General features: G+C 40.4%; 1 protein-coding gene across 1 annotated transcript in view; it reads right to left on the minus strand.

The window, feature by feature from the left end:
• Positions 1-344: 344 nt before the first annotated feature.
• Positions 345-19,862, minus strand: part of MUC6 (mucin 6, oligomeric mucus/gel-forming) — a 58,531-nt gene continuing 39,013 nt past the window's right edge. Inside the window, exons 14-29 of the mRNA XM_075065833.1 lie at positions 18,954-19,115; positions 18,429-18,523; positions 17,794-17,926; positions 16,802-17,051; positions 16,200-16,252; positions 15,986-16,095; positions 14,805-14,956; positions 13,747-13,888; positions 12,925-13,035; positions 11,094-11,279; positions 10,251-10,490; positions 9,460-9,616; positions 8,452-8,598; positions 7,425-7,487; positions 3,580-3,595; positions 345-636 (exon numbers count right to left, since the gene is read on the minus strand). Coding sequence (XP_074921934.1) covers positions 345-636; positions 3,580-3,595; positions 7,425-7,487; positions 8,452-8,598; positions 9,460-9,616; positions 10,251-10,490; positions 11,094-11,279; positions 12,925-13,035; positions 13,747-13,888; positions 14,805-14,956; positions 15,986-16,095; positions 16,200-16,252; positions 16,802-17,051; positions 17,794-17,926; positions 18,429-18,523; positions 18,954-19,115 — 2,309 coding nt within the window. The remainder of the gene's footprint in view (positions 637-3,579; positions 3,596-7,424; positions 7,488-8,451; positions 8,599-9,459; positions 9,617-10,250; positions 10,491-11,093; positions 11,280-12,924; positions 13,036-13,746; positions 13,889-14,804; positions 14,957-15,985; positions 16,096-16,199; positions 16,253-16,801; positions 17,052-17,793; positions 17,927-18,428; positions 18,524-18,953; positions 19,116-19,862) is intronic.

The following is a 19,862-nucleotide window of genomic DNA, read 5'->3' on the forward strand; positions in this document are numbered from 1 at the left end:
AGTTCAAGTGGTTCACCACAAACCTCAGGGCCCCTGGGTTGGGACCTGGAGAAGAGGGTGGGCCCAGGTCCCTCCCTCTCCCCTCCCCTCCTCAAGGACACTAGTGGTGTAATTAAAATACCGGTTCAGAGGCAAGCAATGGCGCCCTGAACCTTCCCAAAGAAGAGAAAGCACGACACCCAGTATAACAGGACCGGCAATTTGCCACAAACCCTAATGCTTAAGAATTTGAAAAGGAGGTGCCATATGTTGGAAGAGTGAGCTTTGTGTTGTGAGAGAAAGCAAGTTAGACAGAAGAGGAAATATGCTGTGTTTATACCATACACTTCCCACATGAATGAGCTTCAGTCTCCTATGGTGGAGGTTTGTTTACCTGTTGGTGTTGATCGCGTTGTGGACTTAGTTGACGTAGTAGTTGGAGAAACTGTCGTCAGTGTAGTTGTTTTTACAGTGCTTGGGGTGGTGGACTCTGATGCGGTGCTCTCCGTTGAGCTTGTGGGTAGATATGTCGTTATTAGAGTTTCAGTCGTGTGTGTAGTTGGCGTAGCAGTTTTTCTGGTTTTCGTTGACCTCGTGTAAGTAGTGGGCGGTGATGAAGTAGTTGGTGATGTCTTTGTAATAGTTGGTGTTGTAATGGTTGTTGTCATATGTGGAGTTGTATGTTTCTTTGCTTTTTAAAGAAAATATATTATATTAATATAATAGTAATAATATGATATACAGAAGAATACATTGACAATATTGCAAACTATGAACTAATGATAGGTGCAGCTGTTAATGCCACTTATTTTTAAGGTTGCCCGATGCCTCCTATTGTAAAGCCCTATTTCCAGTTGGTTATAACTTTGCCAACTTTAATTATCTTGCTGAAATTTTCTATTCCCTGTGCCTTCATCCACCTTAATTTTTCTGGAAAATCTGCCCCAATTTGTTCATGTTATTAGGTTTTGAAAAATCGCATTTCACACATCCTCAGTGAAGACTTATTTGATTCTTCATTAAGTAGATGGAACTGTGTATTACATGTAAGTTAGCATGCCCAGTGCACTGAAGCCAGAAAACTCTGCCTACTAGTACCCATAGGGCAATGCTGATACCCTGTGGCCCTAGCCCCTCCCTTAGTTACATAATGGCTGCACTACCCCAACCCCTACTCAGTTCATTCTCACCCCCCTCAGCTAGACTTCATATTTTCTATCTCAGCTTTCTGAGAGATTTTTCTTTTTTCCTTTAGATAACCGTTAGTAGTATCTCAGGTGTAGCTTAGTGTTAGTGTAGTGGTAGTTAGAGTAGTTGACTGCTGTGTGTTACGCCCCCAATAGAGTTCAAGCATTGTCCATCATGTTGGGGGGGCATTCTGAACAGTGATCCCCACATGAGATACTTGTTATAGCTCGGCAAAGGACACAGTAAGGAATGGTGTTCCATCTGTAAGTCACTTACAGATTGGAAGGGATAGCTCGGTGGTTTGAGCATTGGCCTGCTAAACCTAGGGTTGTGAGCTCAATCCTTGAGTGGGCCACTTAGGGATTTCAGGCAAAAATTAGTACTTGGTCCTCCTGGTGAAGGCAGCAGGCTGGACTCAATGATCTTTCAAGGTCCCTTCCAGTTCTAGGAGATAGGTATATCTCCTATTATTATCATTAAAAGAGGACTCAGGTGGCAAGAGACTTATAACTGAAGCAGCAGCTTATGAGGCCTGGTTTGGCATTCATGCCCTGGTGTAATTGGTTGCTGCCTTGGGAACTAGCAGATGCTGCTGCTCCACATTCAAACCCTGCTGTTTCCCACAAAGGGAAGATGATTCATTCTCCCTCCTCTGGTGCAGGGAGAAAGAGGTTCCATAAAACTAACTGGGAGCACTCCAGAGCTCAGGGAGACTCTTTCTCATTTTACAAGAGGAGTGCTGACCAGCACTGTACTCCTTCTGGCACATGGGATAGAAAATGCCCATTTACCTGCTCCCCAGTATTGCTCTGAGATCAGCTAAAGCTTGTACCATCGACTCTTGTTCTGGCCAGGGGAGTGTCCATTGAGTCCAGTACTGATGATGTCAGCACCAGCACTGACTGTCTCCACACTGGTGGCATATCAGGTGGCTTCAGACCTGATTTACCCCTCACTCTCAGACTCTCTACTAGTTCAGCAATTTTCCAGCACCATAGTTTCTACCACTTTGCTCTCTGTTGTGCCCTTGGCACCTTCAAGCTATATTACATTGCTGCCGGGTTCATTGGCACTGCAGCTCATACCACCCACAATGAAACTGAGGCTGACACCAAGCTTGGCACAGAAGTCCCCCTCAACGCTGGTGCATCCCTTGACACAGTCACTGCTCTGGCAGCAGATCTTGTTATCGAGCTCAGCTTGTTATCGTTGATCTCAGTCCTAGCACCTCCTTGAGTACTGGGTGGAAGTGTGTCTTGCTCAGTACCACTGGTGCCAAGTTCCTGTTCCTCTTCATCACTGATGCTGTCCCCATTTTGGACTTTGGATGAGTCCGATTGTTTGTTTGCCTCATCAGGGATGGCTCTCTTGTTGTCAACAGGGACTCTCCGAGACTTCTTGAAATCCAGGTGTCATCCTCCCCTTCTTCCTCACCCAATAGGCACCAGAGACCATCTTTGGATCACCATGGGTAATAAGATTGGCATTGTTCCTGCAGTCAAGACAGGGCCCACTGGTCATCAATGCCATATTCATTTGCCCAGTGGCCTCCTTGGGATGCTCGTTGGTCTTTGAGGTCTCATTTGTTGACCTGCTTCACAGCGAGATCGCCAGTTCCATTGATGGCTCCTGTTCCTGAACCATTGCAGCTAGAAGTGACCACTGAACCTGTCCTCTCTGGGCCTTCAGGATTATCCGACTGGTTCCTGTTCAAGAACAGCATTCATTGTTGGCACAGCAAACCATTTCTTCGTCCTCTCCAGATGACTCTACTGTGCCGGGCTTCTCCTCTTCCTTGATGCCTGGGGACTTACAGACATATCAGGACTTCCTGAGGTATATGGCCACTATCTTAGGCATCCAGGCTGAAATTCTGCAGGAGGATTTGCATAAGCTACTGGATATTCTTCACTCATCACACGATCCATCTCCTGATAAATGAGGCTCTCTCGGAGCCAACACAGGCCCTCTGGAACATTCCCACATCATTGCCTCCCACAGCAAAACATGCAGAGAAGCAGTACCTCATCCCCCATGTGGGATTTTGAGGGTTTCTACTCCCACTGGGCCCCTAACTCTTGTGGTAATTGCAGAAAATGACAGGACACGACAGGGAAGGTATAAACCTATGGCTAAGGGCAAGAAGTCCAAAAGGATGGACTTGATGGGGAGGAAGATTTATTTCTACTATTTCCTCCAGATGTGCATCATGAACCAGAATGCATTGTTCTCTAAATAGAACTTTGTTAATTGGGCGGCTATGTCTAAGTTTGAGGACAAGTTGCCAGAATTCTCCAGAGAAGAGTTTAAGGCATTCATTTCACTGGGCTTTACTGTAGCCAAGACTTTATTACAGTCATCCATGGAGGTGGCAAATGCCTCGGGCAATATTATGGCATCAGATGTGATCATGAGGAGGGCCTCATGGCTGCAGAATTCACCCAATGGACTTAACTTTTGATGATTGGGTTTTGTTTTTGGAAAAGACTGATAGGACCCTGCAGTCTTTTAAGAAGGGCTGCCACTTGGTCCTTTGTACATAGGTTTACAAACCACTATTCTGTTGCTACTGCATCCAGCTAAGATGAAAACTTTGGGAAGGCAATCCTGCAGTCCTTGTTTAAATAGACTCCAAGCCCCACCCTCTGTGAGTACTACTTGTGAGTCACCTACATGGAATACATGGCTGCATCCACTCAAAGAAGAAAAAAGGTTGCTTAACTATATTATAACAGTTGTTCTTCAAGATGCAATGCAGATGTGCATTCCACAACCCACTCTGTGTTTCCCTCTGCACTGCAGTCTGTGCTCTGGATATTTGGTGCAAAGGAAGTTAGGAGGGCGAGGGAGGTGCTGCCCTTATATAGCCAGGAAACGGACTAGCGTCACAGGCTGCAAGTGCTGCCAATATAGATACTGCTAGGCAAAGTTCTCTTGCTTCTATGTTCTGGGTGTACGCACACCCACATGGAATACACAGCTGCATCACATCTTGAAGAACAATAGTTACAATACAGGTAACTAACCATTTTTTAGAAGCTAAATTCCCTTAAGATGCTATCTGCATTGCTCATGTCCAAGTCTGGTGCGGAGCACAACTTTCTCTGCAATTGCAGTTCTTGCAAGTTGAGGATGCTCCTACTTTTAGTATTTATTTTAGTGCACGACAAACTGAAATTAGAGTCCTCTGCTGTTCACAATAAACTTTCACTTTCATGGCATTTATATAACAAACAAAACATTAATTGTTAATATCGTCAGTGCTATTTGAATAGGTAAGATTTTCAGTTTTCTAGGCATAAATGATATATATTGCAAAAATCTAAGGATAGGGAATAACTTTTTTATTTTTAAAAGAGCACAGTATTGAGTGTACAATTTGTACAACAGAATGGGAATTAAGTCTAGGTAAAATTAGTGGTGCTGCCTGTGTCTCTCATAAACTTAGTCTTTCTTGAATATGGATTGAATTTCATACTGACACAATACCCCACATTTTTCACACTTTTAAATGCTTCCATTCTGCAGCCTACACGTTTTTCTTAATAGTGTACTTTTTTTAAACATGCAGACAATTGGATACATGTAATTTATTAGAAATAATGGCAGTAATGAGAAAAAAACCAAAACAACATACCAGTTGTTGAGATGACTGTGACTGTAGGGGTGATTGGCGTTTCTGAGGTTGGTGATATGGTTGTTTTGGTGGTGGTTATTGGTGAAGTAATCTCAGTTACTGTTATGACTGGGGTAGTTGACAGTGTTGTCTTTTTCGTAATGGTGGTTACTGGTAGGGAGTGAGTAGTGGATTTGATTGTGATAGGTGTTTTTATGGTTACTTTTGTAGTAGATAGGGTGGTTGGTGCAGTGCTTAAAATAGTGTGCATGGTGGACTCTGTAGATGCAGTGGCTGTTGGTGGTACGGTAGTAGTTGATGTTTCAACCGTAGTCGTGCTTCTTGGTGTTTTAGTTTGTACTGTTGTTACTACAAGAAAAAATAGTAGAAATGTGGATATTGAGTACAAGAAATAATTTTTAGTAATGAATATCTATAAATGTATGTCATGAATAGAAAAATTATTTTAGGAAGAAGTAATATTACAAATATCTTTGTAATTTGACACAACTTAACTAATCTCTCCTTTTCTGTCCCTCTTAATAATGTACTGATAAATGACCCAGAGTAGGAAGATGTCACAAAAACTTTATTCATTATTTCTTTCTTCAATATACTTTTAAGTTATTTCAGCATTCATAAATAATGCTGACTAAGAGCTATGGAAATTTGTCTATTATCCTCTGAATTTTACAGTGCGGACAGTTGGCACTGTAATCTTTTCAACACCGCCCTTCCATTGGCCTTGATTTTACAAAGACATACACTTGCTTTGAGTTCCAGTGACATCACAGGAATTCCACGCAAGTGTAAGGGTCAGCAACTTTAGATCTCTTTAACATACTGGGCAAGTGCGTCTTCACTGTTATGTAGAATGAGCACTTCTAAGGCTATGTCTTCACTATTGGCCATATCGGCGGGTAGCAATCGATTTCTCGGGGATCGATATATCGTGTCTCATCTAGACGTGATATATCGATCCCTGAACGAGCTCCTGTAGCCTCCAGAACTCTACCAACACGAACGGCGGTAGCGGAGTCGACAGGGGGAGTTGCGGACGTCGATCCCGTGCCGTGAGGACGGTAGGTAACTCAATCTAAGATACTTCGACTTCAGCTATGCTATTCACGTAGCTGAAGTTGCGTATCTTAGATCGATTTCCCCTCCTAGTGTAGACCAGCCCTAAGATTGAGAGACTGTTTGATCGCCAGACATGATCAGTCATTAGTCTCTAAAGACTACCAACTAGTCACAATTGTGATGCATACACCTCTCTACTAAGAACTGGGCTGAGACTACTGATTAATTTCATATACCAGTAGGCCAAGTCAGGTGATCATTGTCTTTTGTCAACCTCAGCTTGTCTTGAATTTTAATCAGTAAAGATATCTCATTGCTAATGTCTTGAAGCATTCAGTAATCACAATCCCACTATAACTTCCTTCTGAATTTAAGACAAAACGTTCAAGAGAGTTTTGTATAATGCCAGAATATATTTCATTATTGCATCTTAAGCATTTCAGAGGAAGGTGAAATAATCTTACAAGGACAAAAAAGTGCTTACTATTGAAAATGAGAAGTCAATAATATATATTTGGAAGATAATATGTTATTATTTCCACTGACTACAGAACTAACCCGTTGAAGGTGTAGAGGTTTCAGGGGTTGTCCTAATGGGCTTATGTCCTCCTGTGTACAGATAGAAGAAAAGTTTTAACATGAAAGAGAACAAAGAGAACAAATTAAGAAGGTATTTCAAAGGGGAGAGTTTACAGAATGAGTGAAAAATGAAAGAATTGCAACAATCAGCAAGACAGCCCTGAAAATGCTCAATTCTTATACATTTCATTGCAAATCTTTATTTCAGTAGAAACAAACAATATTGAGGAAATCAGTACTTTGTTTTAATGGCCATGCTTTTTCTATCTTTGTAACTATGTTCATATTTAAGGATAGCTTTATTTCTCAGGAAAATGTACATATGGATTTTCCGCTGATTGTATAGACCCAATAACTAGGAGCCTGGAATGAAGATTGTTACTATATAACATGGAAATGGCCCTGGATCCAACATCTGGATGCAGATCCAAATTTTGCAGCTTTGGGCCTATCTGTAATATTATCTACCTATCTATATTTTTAGAAGATTCCCCATCACTGTGATATAGGGGAACCACTTTCAAAAGTAATATAAAGCAGGCATGTTAGAAAAAGGAACTTGTTGGATAAAGTCTAGGAACCGGATTCTGTCCAGTGCCAGAACTCCACTCACTGTGGGAAAGGTGTCAGGGAGCCAGTTATTTTCAGGAGCACTGAGGCGTTTATAAATGCTCAAGCTTAGAATGAGGGTAACCTTTCATCACAGCTATTAAAATCAATGTGAGCATTCCAACTACTATTGAATTTACAATACTTCACAACCTGATGTTTTTTAGTTGCCTGTTTTCATTTAATCATCTGATGACGAGTTAGCAGTAGAGCAATGCAATTATTACAGAAGAGATTTGTGCTTAGATGAGCAGTCATTATTAACCAATAGGTATTAAGAACAAACTCGTCCTTCGAAGTATTCAGTTTATTCAATTTTCAAAGCTTCTAGCTTTTGCAGAGAAAGAGAGTGATGGTATAAATCTCTACTTACTGCAGGGCTTGCACTGTCCCTCCTCGTGATCAAAGTATTCATTGTGTGAGCAGTTGTAACAGCCTGGAGATTGTGGAGAGAAGTTCATTACTCAGTCCTCAGATAATAGCAGTTTTCTATAACATCTCTTCCTAAACATGTAGGTACCAATATAATAATATGAAGTTAACAGAAAATGAACATGTCTTGCCCAAAAGCTGTGTCTGTCATTTAACCAGTGGCATCTACAAACTCCTTAAGGACATTTCTCTTGATATGGTAAGAATTAGAAGCTTCACATTCAAGACAGGCTGAGCTCATTAAAGCCCTCAGTGTACTATGGAGTCTATGTCAATTACTTATCATTGTGATATTAGTAAGAGAAGGTGAAGATGAACATCCTACAGCAAGACTTTGTAACCACTGCTCCAAAAATTATGCCAGTGGAAACATCATTGTCTTAACCATTGGTTAATACAATAAAGACAACTGTTGCATTATTATTTTCAGCTTTATAAAGTCATTGTGACAGATATTGCAACCACATGCAATATCTTTGGGGACCATATTGTATTTAATTAATGAATGGTTTATATAACCCTGTAGGCCAGGGACTGTATGCAACTCCAGGTGGGGAGCTTACCACAGCTCCTCCAGGAACCAAAAAAATGATGTGTGATTAAAGTGAATCACTCAGGTTCTAAACACCTCTGGAGAGGTGTCACACCAAAGTGAGCTTGCATATACTGATTCAAACTGGGTTTTCCAGAGACCACCAGACAAAGAACGGACTGGTATACACTGCTGTAGCCCCTGGAGAAAGGTTAATCACAGGTACTGGACCTGGGTCCAGCGTGCTGGGAAATTACAGTGAAGTGGAGAGGGATTGCAGGCCTAAACCTCGAGTCTGGAGGGAGAGAGGCACGGAGCTCTGCCTGAGACGCATGATGGCTAGGAGCTTGAAACCATAAGTGGGTGTCCTCGAGGAAGACCTGGGGTGAAAGGGTGGTCAAAAATGCAGTTAACTCTGAAACTGTGAAATCATTACCTTCAATGTTGACATATTTGTAGTTTTGCTGTGGGCAATTACAAGGTCGGTAATGCCAGGTGCAATTTTGTTCATTCCAATAATTGTAGCTGTAGGTGCCCTTACTACCTGACTTTCGGTGTGTGTTGAAGTAGTCACAATAGACAGCTGAAAAGAGCAAAAACAGAATGAAAGGTTGAATTTTTCAATTTATGGAATGTAATTCCTCAAAGGATTCAGAATAGGAGGAAAAAAGCGACTCAGTGGTACTTGGTGACTCAAGGTAAGCCCACCAACCTCAACTGTGGGTGAACTGATTTGAATCTGTGTTCTAGTGAAGTGTGAGTTAATTTCCTCCTTTCAGAAGAAAAGGGGCAGATGTAGGCATTTAGATATTTGTAATGTATAATATATTGATGTGTTAAATGGAAGCTATCAAGAACTATAGCTCCTAAGGTTTGATTATAATACTCTGTGAAGCCTATGCATAAAATTTCTTCTATATAACAACCGCTGATAATTTTTCTTGCTTTATGGAGCCCCAGCCAACACAGCTTTCTCTGTTTATTTCCCTGCAATCTGCACAAAGATGATTTCATCACAACTATGAGAACAGGTTTTCTGTTTTGTTTTTTTACAATATTGTGTTCCCTCTACTGTCTAGTTGGCTGTCAGTTCTGCAGTAGCAACAGGGAAAATATATTGCAAGATTACTATTTGTGACTGCTTGATTTTTCTCCCTCATTTCTCCATGACATGGTAATGTGTTTCTGGTGAGGTTAATGCTGATGAAATGTGCAAGGTTAAGAGCATTACAGGATGAAGTCATCCATTTATCTAGAGAACAGATACAACATGGGTAGTGGCTACACAAGCAATCCCCCATGCTGACCTATCAATGTACCTTAATCTTGTAATAATAATGTGTCCCTTAAGCCCCTTTATAATTGGACAAAGTGTAAAATGAATTGAAAACAAAAGCTAGTAATAAAAATCACCTCATTTTTTAAAGGTGTTCAAGAAACTTACGACAGAACTCTGGGGCTCTCCAGTCAATGCAGACACCTACATCTAAGCATGCCTTGGCATACACTGCAATGGCATCACACATGCATTCACAGTCTCCTCCAGAGTCACACCCACAGGAGTCTCGGACACAGGCATCATAATAAGGCATGCGGTATACCTTTGATTGAGAGAGAAGGAATAAATTGGTTAACCAGGATTATCTTGTACCTATGCATTGGTCAATAAAGTTTCTTTCCTGTTTCTAGCTGGGCTAAACTACAGATGTTAGCTCAGGGTAAAGAGAGAACATTCAGAACATAATCTGCTCTGCTAAGTAAGAGTATGAATTCTTCCTCTAGTTATCTGTAGTAAAATAAGCACAGCAATAATACAATTTCAGTTCAAACCGTAATCTTTAGTAAAAACTTAGGCACTGTAAAATATCAATAGAAAATTATGACATTTTGAAGGCTATCTCTAGATCCGTATGTGTACTTGAACAGCTATATATAGTTTCCATGTGATTAGGCAGCAAAACACATCCATTCAAGTAGAGGCACCTAAGTTCAGCAGTTTCATACCCTGCACGGACACACATGAACACTGTTCACATTTCTCACTTGAGCTCACTTCTTGAAGACATGTTACAAACAGGAGGTACAAAAGATTAAAGTGAGGAAGGTGCAAGAATACATTTCACGCATGTGGCATTGATGCATCCTGGGGAGGAGGAAGGTACACACTGAAATATGAGGGGATCATCCTTTGGAAGACTGTAGACTATGTGTAAAGAAGGCCAAAAACTTGCTTACCTTACTGTGACATGGAGCAAAGACCTGGCTGTTGATGATGGAACACTTCCTCTCTGCCCAAGCTTTACGATAAGGGTTCTTGCTACAGGGATCAACTACAAAGAACACATCCCCGCACATAGGATTTTCCTTCCAAGAATTTACAAACTCCAGTTCATTTGCTGCCACGTATTTGCTTCGAGTTTCAAAGTCATCTCTCATGTTCCCATTGTAATTCCCACACAAACCGCAGAGGTGATCCTACATGAAGAAATGAAAGCGTTAATATTAGGTTGCCCTCTATTTGCTAATTGCAACCAATTGTCTGAATTATCTTTCTGTTATCTGCACTACTTCCTGTTTCTGATCCGCGATTGCAAACCAAAAACTAACGGTATCTGGCACAGTATTTACAGATACTGTGCCAGATACCATTAGTTTTTTGTATGTATAGCCTTTCTCGTTAAATGAACAATGGAAGGAAATAATGGAGTTCTTCCTCAATAGTGTTTACACAAGAGATATAATCTGCACCTTTATGAGGTCAAAATAAATTCAAATGCCCTGTACAAATTTCCCTGCCCTTCTGAGGGATAAAAGGATGTGCTGTCATTCGGACAACACATTAGCTATCAGCCCAATATTCATGTTGTTGTGAAGCTGGGTAAGCAGCTAATAAGCAGCCTCCAGTGAAGAGCTGCTCCAGGAGGGATGGTAGTTATGAGAGGCCTTTCTAGGAGACCTCTGCTGGTGTAGAAAGTTGTTACAATTGCCATTCATGTGCAGTTTGATTTCAATGTGGGGGGTAAATGTATTTAACAAAGAAAGTTAAGGAAACTATATTAGGAAGTTACTCTGAATTACCTGTGCGTCTCTGAAGATCTTGATGAAAATATTCATGTGCTTGTTCCAGATAAGAGTCATGTTGTATTTTCCTGGGATAATGATATCGAACATCAGGTGAAGGGCATTCTTTTTCACGTGGAATTGTGTCAGAGGATTGTCCCCATATACAAAGTAGGTTTCCTCTGCCAGTATAAGTGTCATATTCTGAAAGCAAATTGGCCTGTAAGTTATAATATACCTCTCAGTATGTCCCTTTCTGTCTTTGTAACATTACCAGGAATCACTAAAGGGTGCTGCTACAGCTTGTCATTTCTCTGTTTTTCTGAACTGATTGATTGTGGAGAATTATTTATTTTCAGCTGAGTCACAGTCCCTAGATGATGAGCATCTCTGCCTGAGGCCTGGTCTACTCTACAGACCTATATCAGCATAAACATGAGTGAGGTAGTTGTACTGACCTAACCCCCCACGTAGTCAGCGCTAAGTCAGTGAAAGAGCTTCTCCCCTAGACAGAGTTACTGCCTGTCAGGGAGGTGGATTAACTACACTGATAGGAGAACTCTCTTCTCGGTATAGAGCATCTTCATTAAAGCACCACAGCAGCGTGGCTGCATTAGTGCAGTTGGGCCAATGCAATGTTTTAAGGGTAGATGTGCCCAGAATGTCTATTTCTCAACATAATTTCTGAGGTGTAGATGTAGCCTATGTTATGCTTATGTAAGAAAGCAAAGCAGTGCATGATGCCAAAACATTATTCTCTTCTTCCATCTGCACCTATCCCATGCAAAGGTAAAACCCAACCTGCCCCCAGCTGCCTGCATCTGTTCTCTGAATGTGCAAGTTTTGATCAACATGAAACAAACCTACCATGTTTCGTGGTCAGTGTAGGGTGCAACAGCACTTTGTAATGGATTGTTTTGTTGTATATAACACTGCCATCACACTTATTTTATCTGTGTGCAACAGGCTGAAGCACAGAGTTTTATTTCCATGATTTAAAATGAGTAGATGCAAAGTTACATAGAGAGATGGTAGCTAATATTGAGTTGATCAGTTTTGCCTTTCATGCATTCTTGTACTTTTACATCTTTCCTGAGAGCAGTGGTGCACAACAACAGTTGCTTTTGGACCAATAATAGTATTCCTCTGGAGCAAGTATTTAGGAGTTAAGTGCAAAAGAAGCTACTAGCTTCTTCAGTAAAGCATTGGCATTTTGCCTTTGCTGTTGCTAATAAACCAGGTGGCAAGTGTGTACTGTACGTGGTGAGAGTTCCCTCGTCAAAACCTCAACAGTCTGTGGTCCTCATTTGGTTTGCTATTGAAGCATGACTCTGAGATAATCTGATATTGATGTACTTTTGGTTCCCTCAGAACTAAGAACCACAAACCTACAAGGGAGGATGGAAGTTCTTTGGTAATAGAGAAAATAAGAATAATCAATTATGATTATTATGCACCAGCAGTGAGATAGTAGAGGAACTAGAGGCAATTGGAGCCAAAGCCCACTAGCTGGATTACAGGGATTTTTTTAGGATTCATATGCTGACCATGATGAGTCTTCCTTAATTTCACATAACTGCCTTCTTGGCTTCAGTCTGAGGCTCAGGCAACATGACTGACACTCTTCTGTTGCAGGATTCTCCAGTGTGAGGATAAAATCCCAGGCTTTTTACTCTCATGGCTTTTAGACAGACCACAACTTCGAGAAGTGAAAGACTGAGCTAGGGATTTCAAACCCTACTCCACAGCTCTAGGTCACCAAGTAGACTGCCCTATAAGACTTGACTGTAGACTCCTACACTGATATGAGGGTCAACCCAGATGGATAACAGCAGCATGATGTTCTTACCTCAAGGTGGATCTTGATGGACCTGGAACAGGTGACTCCTGATTTCCCACAGATGACATTCTCAGTCACAATTTTAAAGGTGGAGTGAGAGCTATTCATACCGCAACCATCCTAAAGGAGAGAAACTGAATTGCTTAACCATTTGAGAGTTCAAAGTAACAGAGTGAACAAGAAGATTCACTGTGCTGAACTATCGCTTCAGGGAGTTTGCCTCTCACCAAGACAGGCCAGCCTCTCACACAATATCCTCAGTCACTGTGGAACTTGCTATAATTTCATCTCTGACTAGCTTCAAATCCAGTTATGAGATATCAAGGAAATCATTTCAGTGGAATTTGTATATGTGCATCCCTCAACTTCTGGGGTATTCTATGGCTTGTGGCAGCTTGGGCATTTTACCCATCTCAGAAACCACATTTTTGCAGGGAGAAAGGAGGGAGTCAGTAGGGTACTGCACGCTTGCATGGTGTTACTCTTAGAAGTACCAATGATCAACCTGCTTGTCTGGTTTTAAGAATTACAACACTCCACTAGACAACACTGTCTAGCTGGTGCAATATGCCTATGTGGGTAGGTCATCCACATGTACTCAAGTATGTCAGGAAATTTTCTTAGTGTCTTTTGTGATTTCATATAAAACGTTGGGAGTATGTTTGGTTAGTGTTATTTTGTTTTTTGTTTGAGGGGTGCGTGGGTTTGTGTGTGTGTAAAGGGTTTTCAGATGAGGTCTTCAAATGAGCCCTAAATATGTCAGAGTTCATAAATCAAGCCATTTCTTGGCAAAGAGTACATTGCCATAAGAAGCACTAGCACTGATGTTACCGTAGCTAGTATGTATTCGCAGTTGCCATCAAACACAAAGCGCTGTCCATCAAAAGTGGTGACATGTCCTTCTCCATAGAGGGTACATGTTGAGGAGCATTTAGATTTCTGAACACATTTCCATTTGCCTCTTGTACAGGTGCTAGTGGTGAGAAGAAAATTCTTGTTAGGAAGTTTTCAAGAGCATGCAGCTTTAAACTCATCGCTACATACACACATTTTGTATATGCTGTATCAACTTAATTGATTAGTTTATATATGCAATGTGGTCAAATTATGATTAATATGGGAACTGTAACTTCAAATTTCCTGACTTTTGTGAAAATTAATGCATACTAAAGATGAAATTTTAAGTCTATTTTTCCATTTAATTTACTTTAAAAGAGAGAAAACATGAGGCATGACAGGTTACATTGCCTTGAATAAACAGCTCTTTTTGTCACTAAAGCAGATTTTGCTGTCCCTTTGGTTATTTTAATGAGAAGGTGTGGACAGGGGTAGTGGAACAATTTTTAGGGTGGGGGTGCTGAGAGCCACTGAACCAAACTGTAAACCCTGTCTATAATGGAAACCATTTCAAGTCAGGGGGTGCTGCTGCATCTCCCTGCATTCCTAGTTCAGCACCTATGGGTTTGGAACTGGAAACGGCAGCAACTGCTGATTGAGAATGTAGCTAGAAAAGATGGAAGTAATATCGATGGGTCATTTGATCTATCTAGAGATAGGGAAGAAGATGCACTTTCAATTGTGGCAGAATTGATATATTTTTCTAGTACGGCTTATAGTTTGAGGGTGCTATTGGATCCCACACTGCTTCTGGATGTGCAGATAGCAGCAATTGTCATTATAGCCTATTTGTGGCTGACCAGGAGACCGCGACCTTTCCTCTTAGATATAGACATTGTCACAGTTATCTGTGGTTTTGTCACTTTCACACTTTATCATTATGGCAGAATTTGTTTAGCTCCGACCCTCAACTGTTACCTATTCTTCTGCTCCTTGCTTGTACAGTGTAGACAAATAAATTACTAGCAAGGAGAAAACTTGTAGATTCTTACCAGGTTTTGCATTCGGTGTGGATTTCTTCCCCTTTTTTATAAGAGATACCACCATATTCACAGGGACATTCATCAGGTGGTACACACATTCCATCTAGATTCTCATACAGACCGTCACTGCAGACACAGCCTGATTCACACCTAGTGGGTACCTAGGAAAGATCAGCAAATTGCAACATCAGTCATAAAAATGATGCATGAAGGAACAGAATGTAAAGAGAAAGGATTGAAACATTTTGTTTTTATTGACCTATCGCCTCTCTTCAGTTTTGCTTTGCGTGATTTATTTGGTGTTAAGAGTCAGCCTATGCTATTACTTGAATCACTTTTACTTGTGCAAGTTAATGCCCTGTTATACGAGTTTTACTGCCATTTTAAAATATAGCTAGTGTCTGAGGCAATAAGCTTTCTGGGGACTCTGAAAAAAGTTGTATTTCATGGGTACCAGCTGCTCAGACAATTGAAGAATAATATATGTTTCTTTCCAGCCCAGAAGTCTGTTACATTATAATTCTACTAATTGCTGTTTCTTTATTTAATAAGAAACCTTTATTACATTATGAAATATATATATTGTTAGATATATATCAATATATACTGTGATTTGTAACTCTTTTCCTGTAATCAGTCAACATTTGTTGCACTTGAAATTTTTTTTTTAAAGATCTATTTCTTGATATATCATCTTTTATTGTTTGGCATGGAAATCTACAGGGCAGTTTATTAAGTAAGTATTGCAATTTTCATGAAGATTCACTGTCTCACTATTATTTATTAATAGTTCTTATATGGCCTCCATTACAGTGGTATCAGAATACCTATCTGAAACGTATTTATTCTCACAACACTTCTGATTTAGGTAAGTACTATTGTCCCATTTTACAGATGAGGAACTGAGAGATTAAGGGCCAGATTATTTAAGGTATTTAGGTGCCTTGTGCAATTTTTTTTAAAACTAGTTGACTTTAATGGGTGCTAGAGGCTTTTGAAAATTCCACTAGGCATCTAAATATCTTTAAAAATCTGGCACTAGGAGATTTGCCCAAGGCTGCATAGGAAGTCTGTGACTGAGCAAGGAATTGAATGTGGGTCTTCCCAAGCCTCAGGCAACCACTACTCCATCCTTCCTCTCACAGTGTGTTTCCATCACCGAGATGTGATCATAAAGATGTGGAACTCACACATTCAATTCCAGTGGCCAGCATCTGACAGGTAGGGGAACAGGAGGCTCCATATTTGTTCTCTGAGTTCTGTGAACATGACACATATTTTTTGGGAGGCTTGCAGTTTTCTAGCAGAAAAAAAAAGAGAAACAGAAAGTTATGAAGGAATAATTCCATTACATGGGGAAAATAATGCTTTTGAAGGCGAAGGTAACTGTAGCCAAATGCATACCTGCAGGGTCTTGAGGTTTACCAGTGCAACTCATCTTTCCATTAACACAATAGCTAGAAAAGAAAAGAATATTTCAGTGTACATCCCTTACTAAATGAGACAATTAAAGCTCAAGTTGTTTTATGGTTTTAATTTTTCCTCTTTGAATGTGATACCCTCCTAAGAAAACAATGTTCAGGCTTTTTGTCAAATGACTTCATCCTTTTCCAAGAAGCAAACATTCCAGCTATGCCTCTCGTGCCTCCTAGTTCCTTCAAAATAGAATACAAGCCAACATGCCTCTGCTTACTCTTTGGACTGCAACAATATAACCAGTGTATGCAATGTGAGGCAGGGATCCTGTTTATGTGTTGGCACAGCACCTGGCAACATAATTCTTATACCTCCTAGTGCTTCTCCAACATTTTCAGGGAAGACTAGATTTTATGTGCCTAATATTTCCAAGGTAAAAGAGAAACAAATTTAAAAAAAAAAAGGTGTGTGGGGGGGAGGGCTACAGGGCCTATTGTAAAAAAAAATAATCTCTGCAATTTGACAAAACCAAACACATGAACAAGCCCTCCCTTTGCAGTATGTTCATTTCTTTTAACTCACAAACTTACCAGGTAATGCCACCAATTATAGTCGACTGGTCAGGTAGGATGAACCTCTTATCTTCCAGGTAGCAGGGACACATGCTTTTACGCACACATTCACTTCTGTGGTTCAAGTAGGTACCTTTAGGACAGTTGCAGCCATCAATAGGGATGTCAGTAGGATAACATTCCAGGGTTTGGTCGGAAAGTGACAGGCACGTCCTATCACAGGCTTCAGTGTGGTAACTGAATGTCTGATTGCCTGTACAGGAAATGGCTGTAAAATGAAGAAAAGAGTGTAGTTACACTTCATTTCCCTGATTTTTCCTGAAAGGGGTGCTGGAGCCAGGGGAAGGTGCTGAACTATATAATGCCAACAGTTTCAGTGTTAACTGCTGTCTTCGCTTCCCTCTCTCAGAGTGTACAGCCAATCAGAGCAGGGCTCCTTAGCGAGCTTTGCTGTGAGGAGCAGGAGGGTCTCTGGGAGTAGAGTAGGCCCTGCAGGACCTCCTTGTTGAATCCTCAGGATCTGCAGGATTTCCCGTAGATGGAAAATCAACTGACCCTCTGGGTGATACCAAAGAATGATGACTGTAGAGCTGTGTGTGCTGAAGCACTCATAGTTTCATGAGTAACTTTAGTCATCTTTATGCTTCTTCCATGGGAGTCGGTGATAAAGCTCAGAGACCATCCTACTTTTGGGAGTATTTTGCATTTCCATTCCTTATGAAATCAAACCACTCCTAAAATGAGAATTCTGTAGAATTATCTACAAATGTGATTTTTTTTGTGCCCGAAACTACTCCACGATACTTAATGATATTTCAGCAGCTTAGAGAGAATTTTAAAAATAGAACTGGTCTTAACCCAGGAGAGGACAAAGACAGCCCAGTTTTGTTCCATATCAAACACTGGAATTTTCCAAATGGAGGTACGTTTTTCTGAGTTTTCTAGGTAGCAGCGATGATATAGATATGCATCTGATTATAAACTTTTAAGAGTTAGTTGGGGTCACTTACTGCAGTTGTCTACAGTGTCCCTCCAGTTTACAAGGATCAGCCCCATTGAAGCACACACTCTTGCATAAGATCCCAGGGCAGAACAAATATAAGGAAAGGTCTCCTCATAGTTACAGGCTTGGTAGATGCATCTCTGAAAACAAACACAGAGTATTCTGTTAGGTCAAATGTTTGGAAGTCATCAGCATGCTCAGAAATAAATAATGCATTTAATAGATTACATGGAACAATTGAAAATGAACATATCTGTCTGAGTGGCTGATGTAAGTAAAATATACTTAGCACTTATACAGTGCTTTTCATCCTTAGATTTCAAAATGCTCCACAAAGCTGAGTGTAAGTATCATTATTTCTATTTTACAGATAGGAAAACTATGCTCAAAAAGGTTAAATACCTTGATGTTGTTCATTTGGAGAAGTTTCTTGGGAAATACTAAATCAATTAGCTGTGTGAGAAAAAAACCTATCCTCTCCTTCCTAGTGACTAGAGGATAGCAGTCTGTGATTATACCAGACCTCGTCTGGCTAGGAGAGAGGTGTTTTTGAATGATTCTTGGTCCTAAGCCCCTCTTGTGCTCCCACATCATGTAGTGCTTCTCACTGCCTCACCTCAAGACCTTAGCAGAAGCTCCTACCTTGTAAAAAGGAGCAGGATTCACCACAGAATGGCATTTCTCAAAAACTGTGCCCTTCTTAGTAAGAATGGAGCAATGGGTCTCTGCAGACATTTCTAAACGAGAGAAACAGTAATGGATGTTAAGCAATAGAGAGGTCAAGAATAAAAGATAAAGAGGTGGCTGTGTCTGTCTTATTTAATTCATTGAGAAGGTAATACTAGTTTTCGTTACAGAATTGGAAAGCCAGAGACTAAGATCTCAACAGACTTCAGGATATCAGTGAGAGTATCAATAGGAACTCCTCCAACTTATCAAGGGTACTTCAAACCCATAGTCAGATCTTTAGAGAGAGATCTTGTCATAGATTGGCTTATATAAGTATATTCCAGAAATCTATATCTTCCTATAGATGAAGGAATCAGTGATGTACAGTCCTCTTCTTCTCGCTTAGACCCTTTGTTCCCTTGTGGATGAGCTTATGGTAATCATTCAGAAAGAGCAAGTCAGTTGGGGTGATCTGATAGGTCAGGGCATTTGACTTACTGTTCAACTGACTCATAGAGCAAGGGTCTGTGTCCCTCTCTGCAGCAGAGTGGCAGTTCCCTGATCTCCAGGAGTCCACAAACAGGGCTGCTGTGCCTTCAATAATATCCATGCTGGTCATGAAATCGTCTGTAGTGTCTCCATTGTAATTGCCACACAACCCTGATCACATGGGGAACACGGGACGAATGAAAAAGAAGGAACATTTATTCACTAATAATGATATGTCTTTGCTGTACAGTAATAATAAAACATATCAGTAATTATAACTGGAGTGGTAATGACTACTATAGATTAAATGGGTTAAGCATTTCTGTTACAAAACTGTTTTTCAATAACTCATAACTTTGTCTGTTTCACTTAGTAAGTTAAAATTCACCAAGTCTGTTTACTTCCTTCAGGTAAATTTGTATGGAAAGTTTTTTTGAGAAAAATAATTCAGTTATTTTAAAAAATAAAAAGAAAGGGAGAAAATGCTCTCCCAATTCCAACTGAAAAAAGTTATTGTCACTTTTTTTGAATGGCTCTAACATCAGAACAATTAGGTATAGAAAGTTAAAATGTGGTATGGAATATAGCCCTCACTGAGCACTGGAATTGAGTGCTCCAGTAAAAGTTTGCTTTGATTTGGCTGAGTTTTGAGAGCTTGAAGAAATTGCTCTTTCTGCATATGCAGTGATCTGGTGCTGCTTACAGCATTCTAAACAAAAAGTTGTGCAGAATATGTATTCTTGGCTAAATGCACTGCACAGTAAATACGTGTATCCCCTAAGGTGCCCATTGATCAAGAGAGCCATTGGATTCTTGAATAATCAGTGCAATCTTCTAAAATGCACCATGAATTAGGTTGGGCTATATAGGTGCCTTGACTCTTTTGATGTGTAGTAAAGTACATGTTGGACAAGGCAG

Source organism: Chelonoidis abingdonii, chromosome 4 (genome assembly GCF_003597395.2).
Source record: "Chelonoidis abingdonii isolate Lonesome George chromosome 4, CheloAbing_2.0, whole genome shotgun sequence".
NCBI lineage: Eukaryota > Metazoa > Chordata > Testudines > Testudinidae > Chelonoidis > Chelonoidis abingdonii.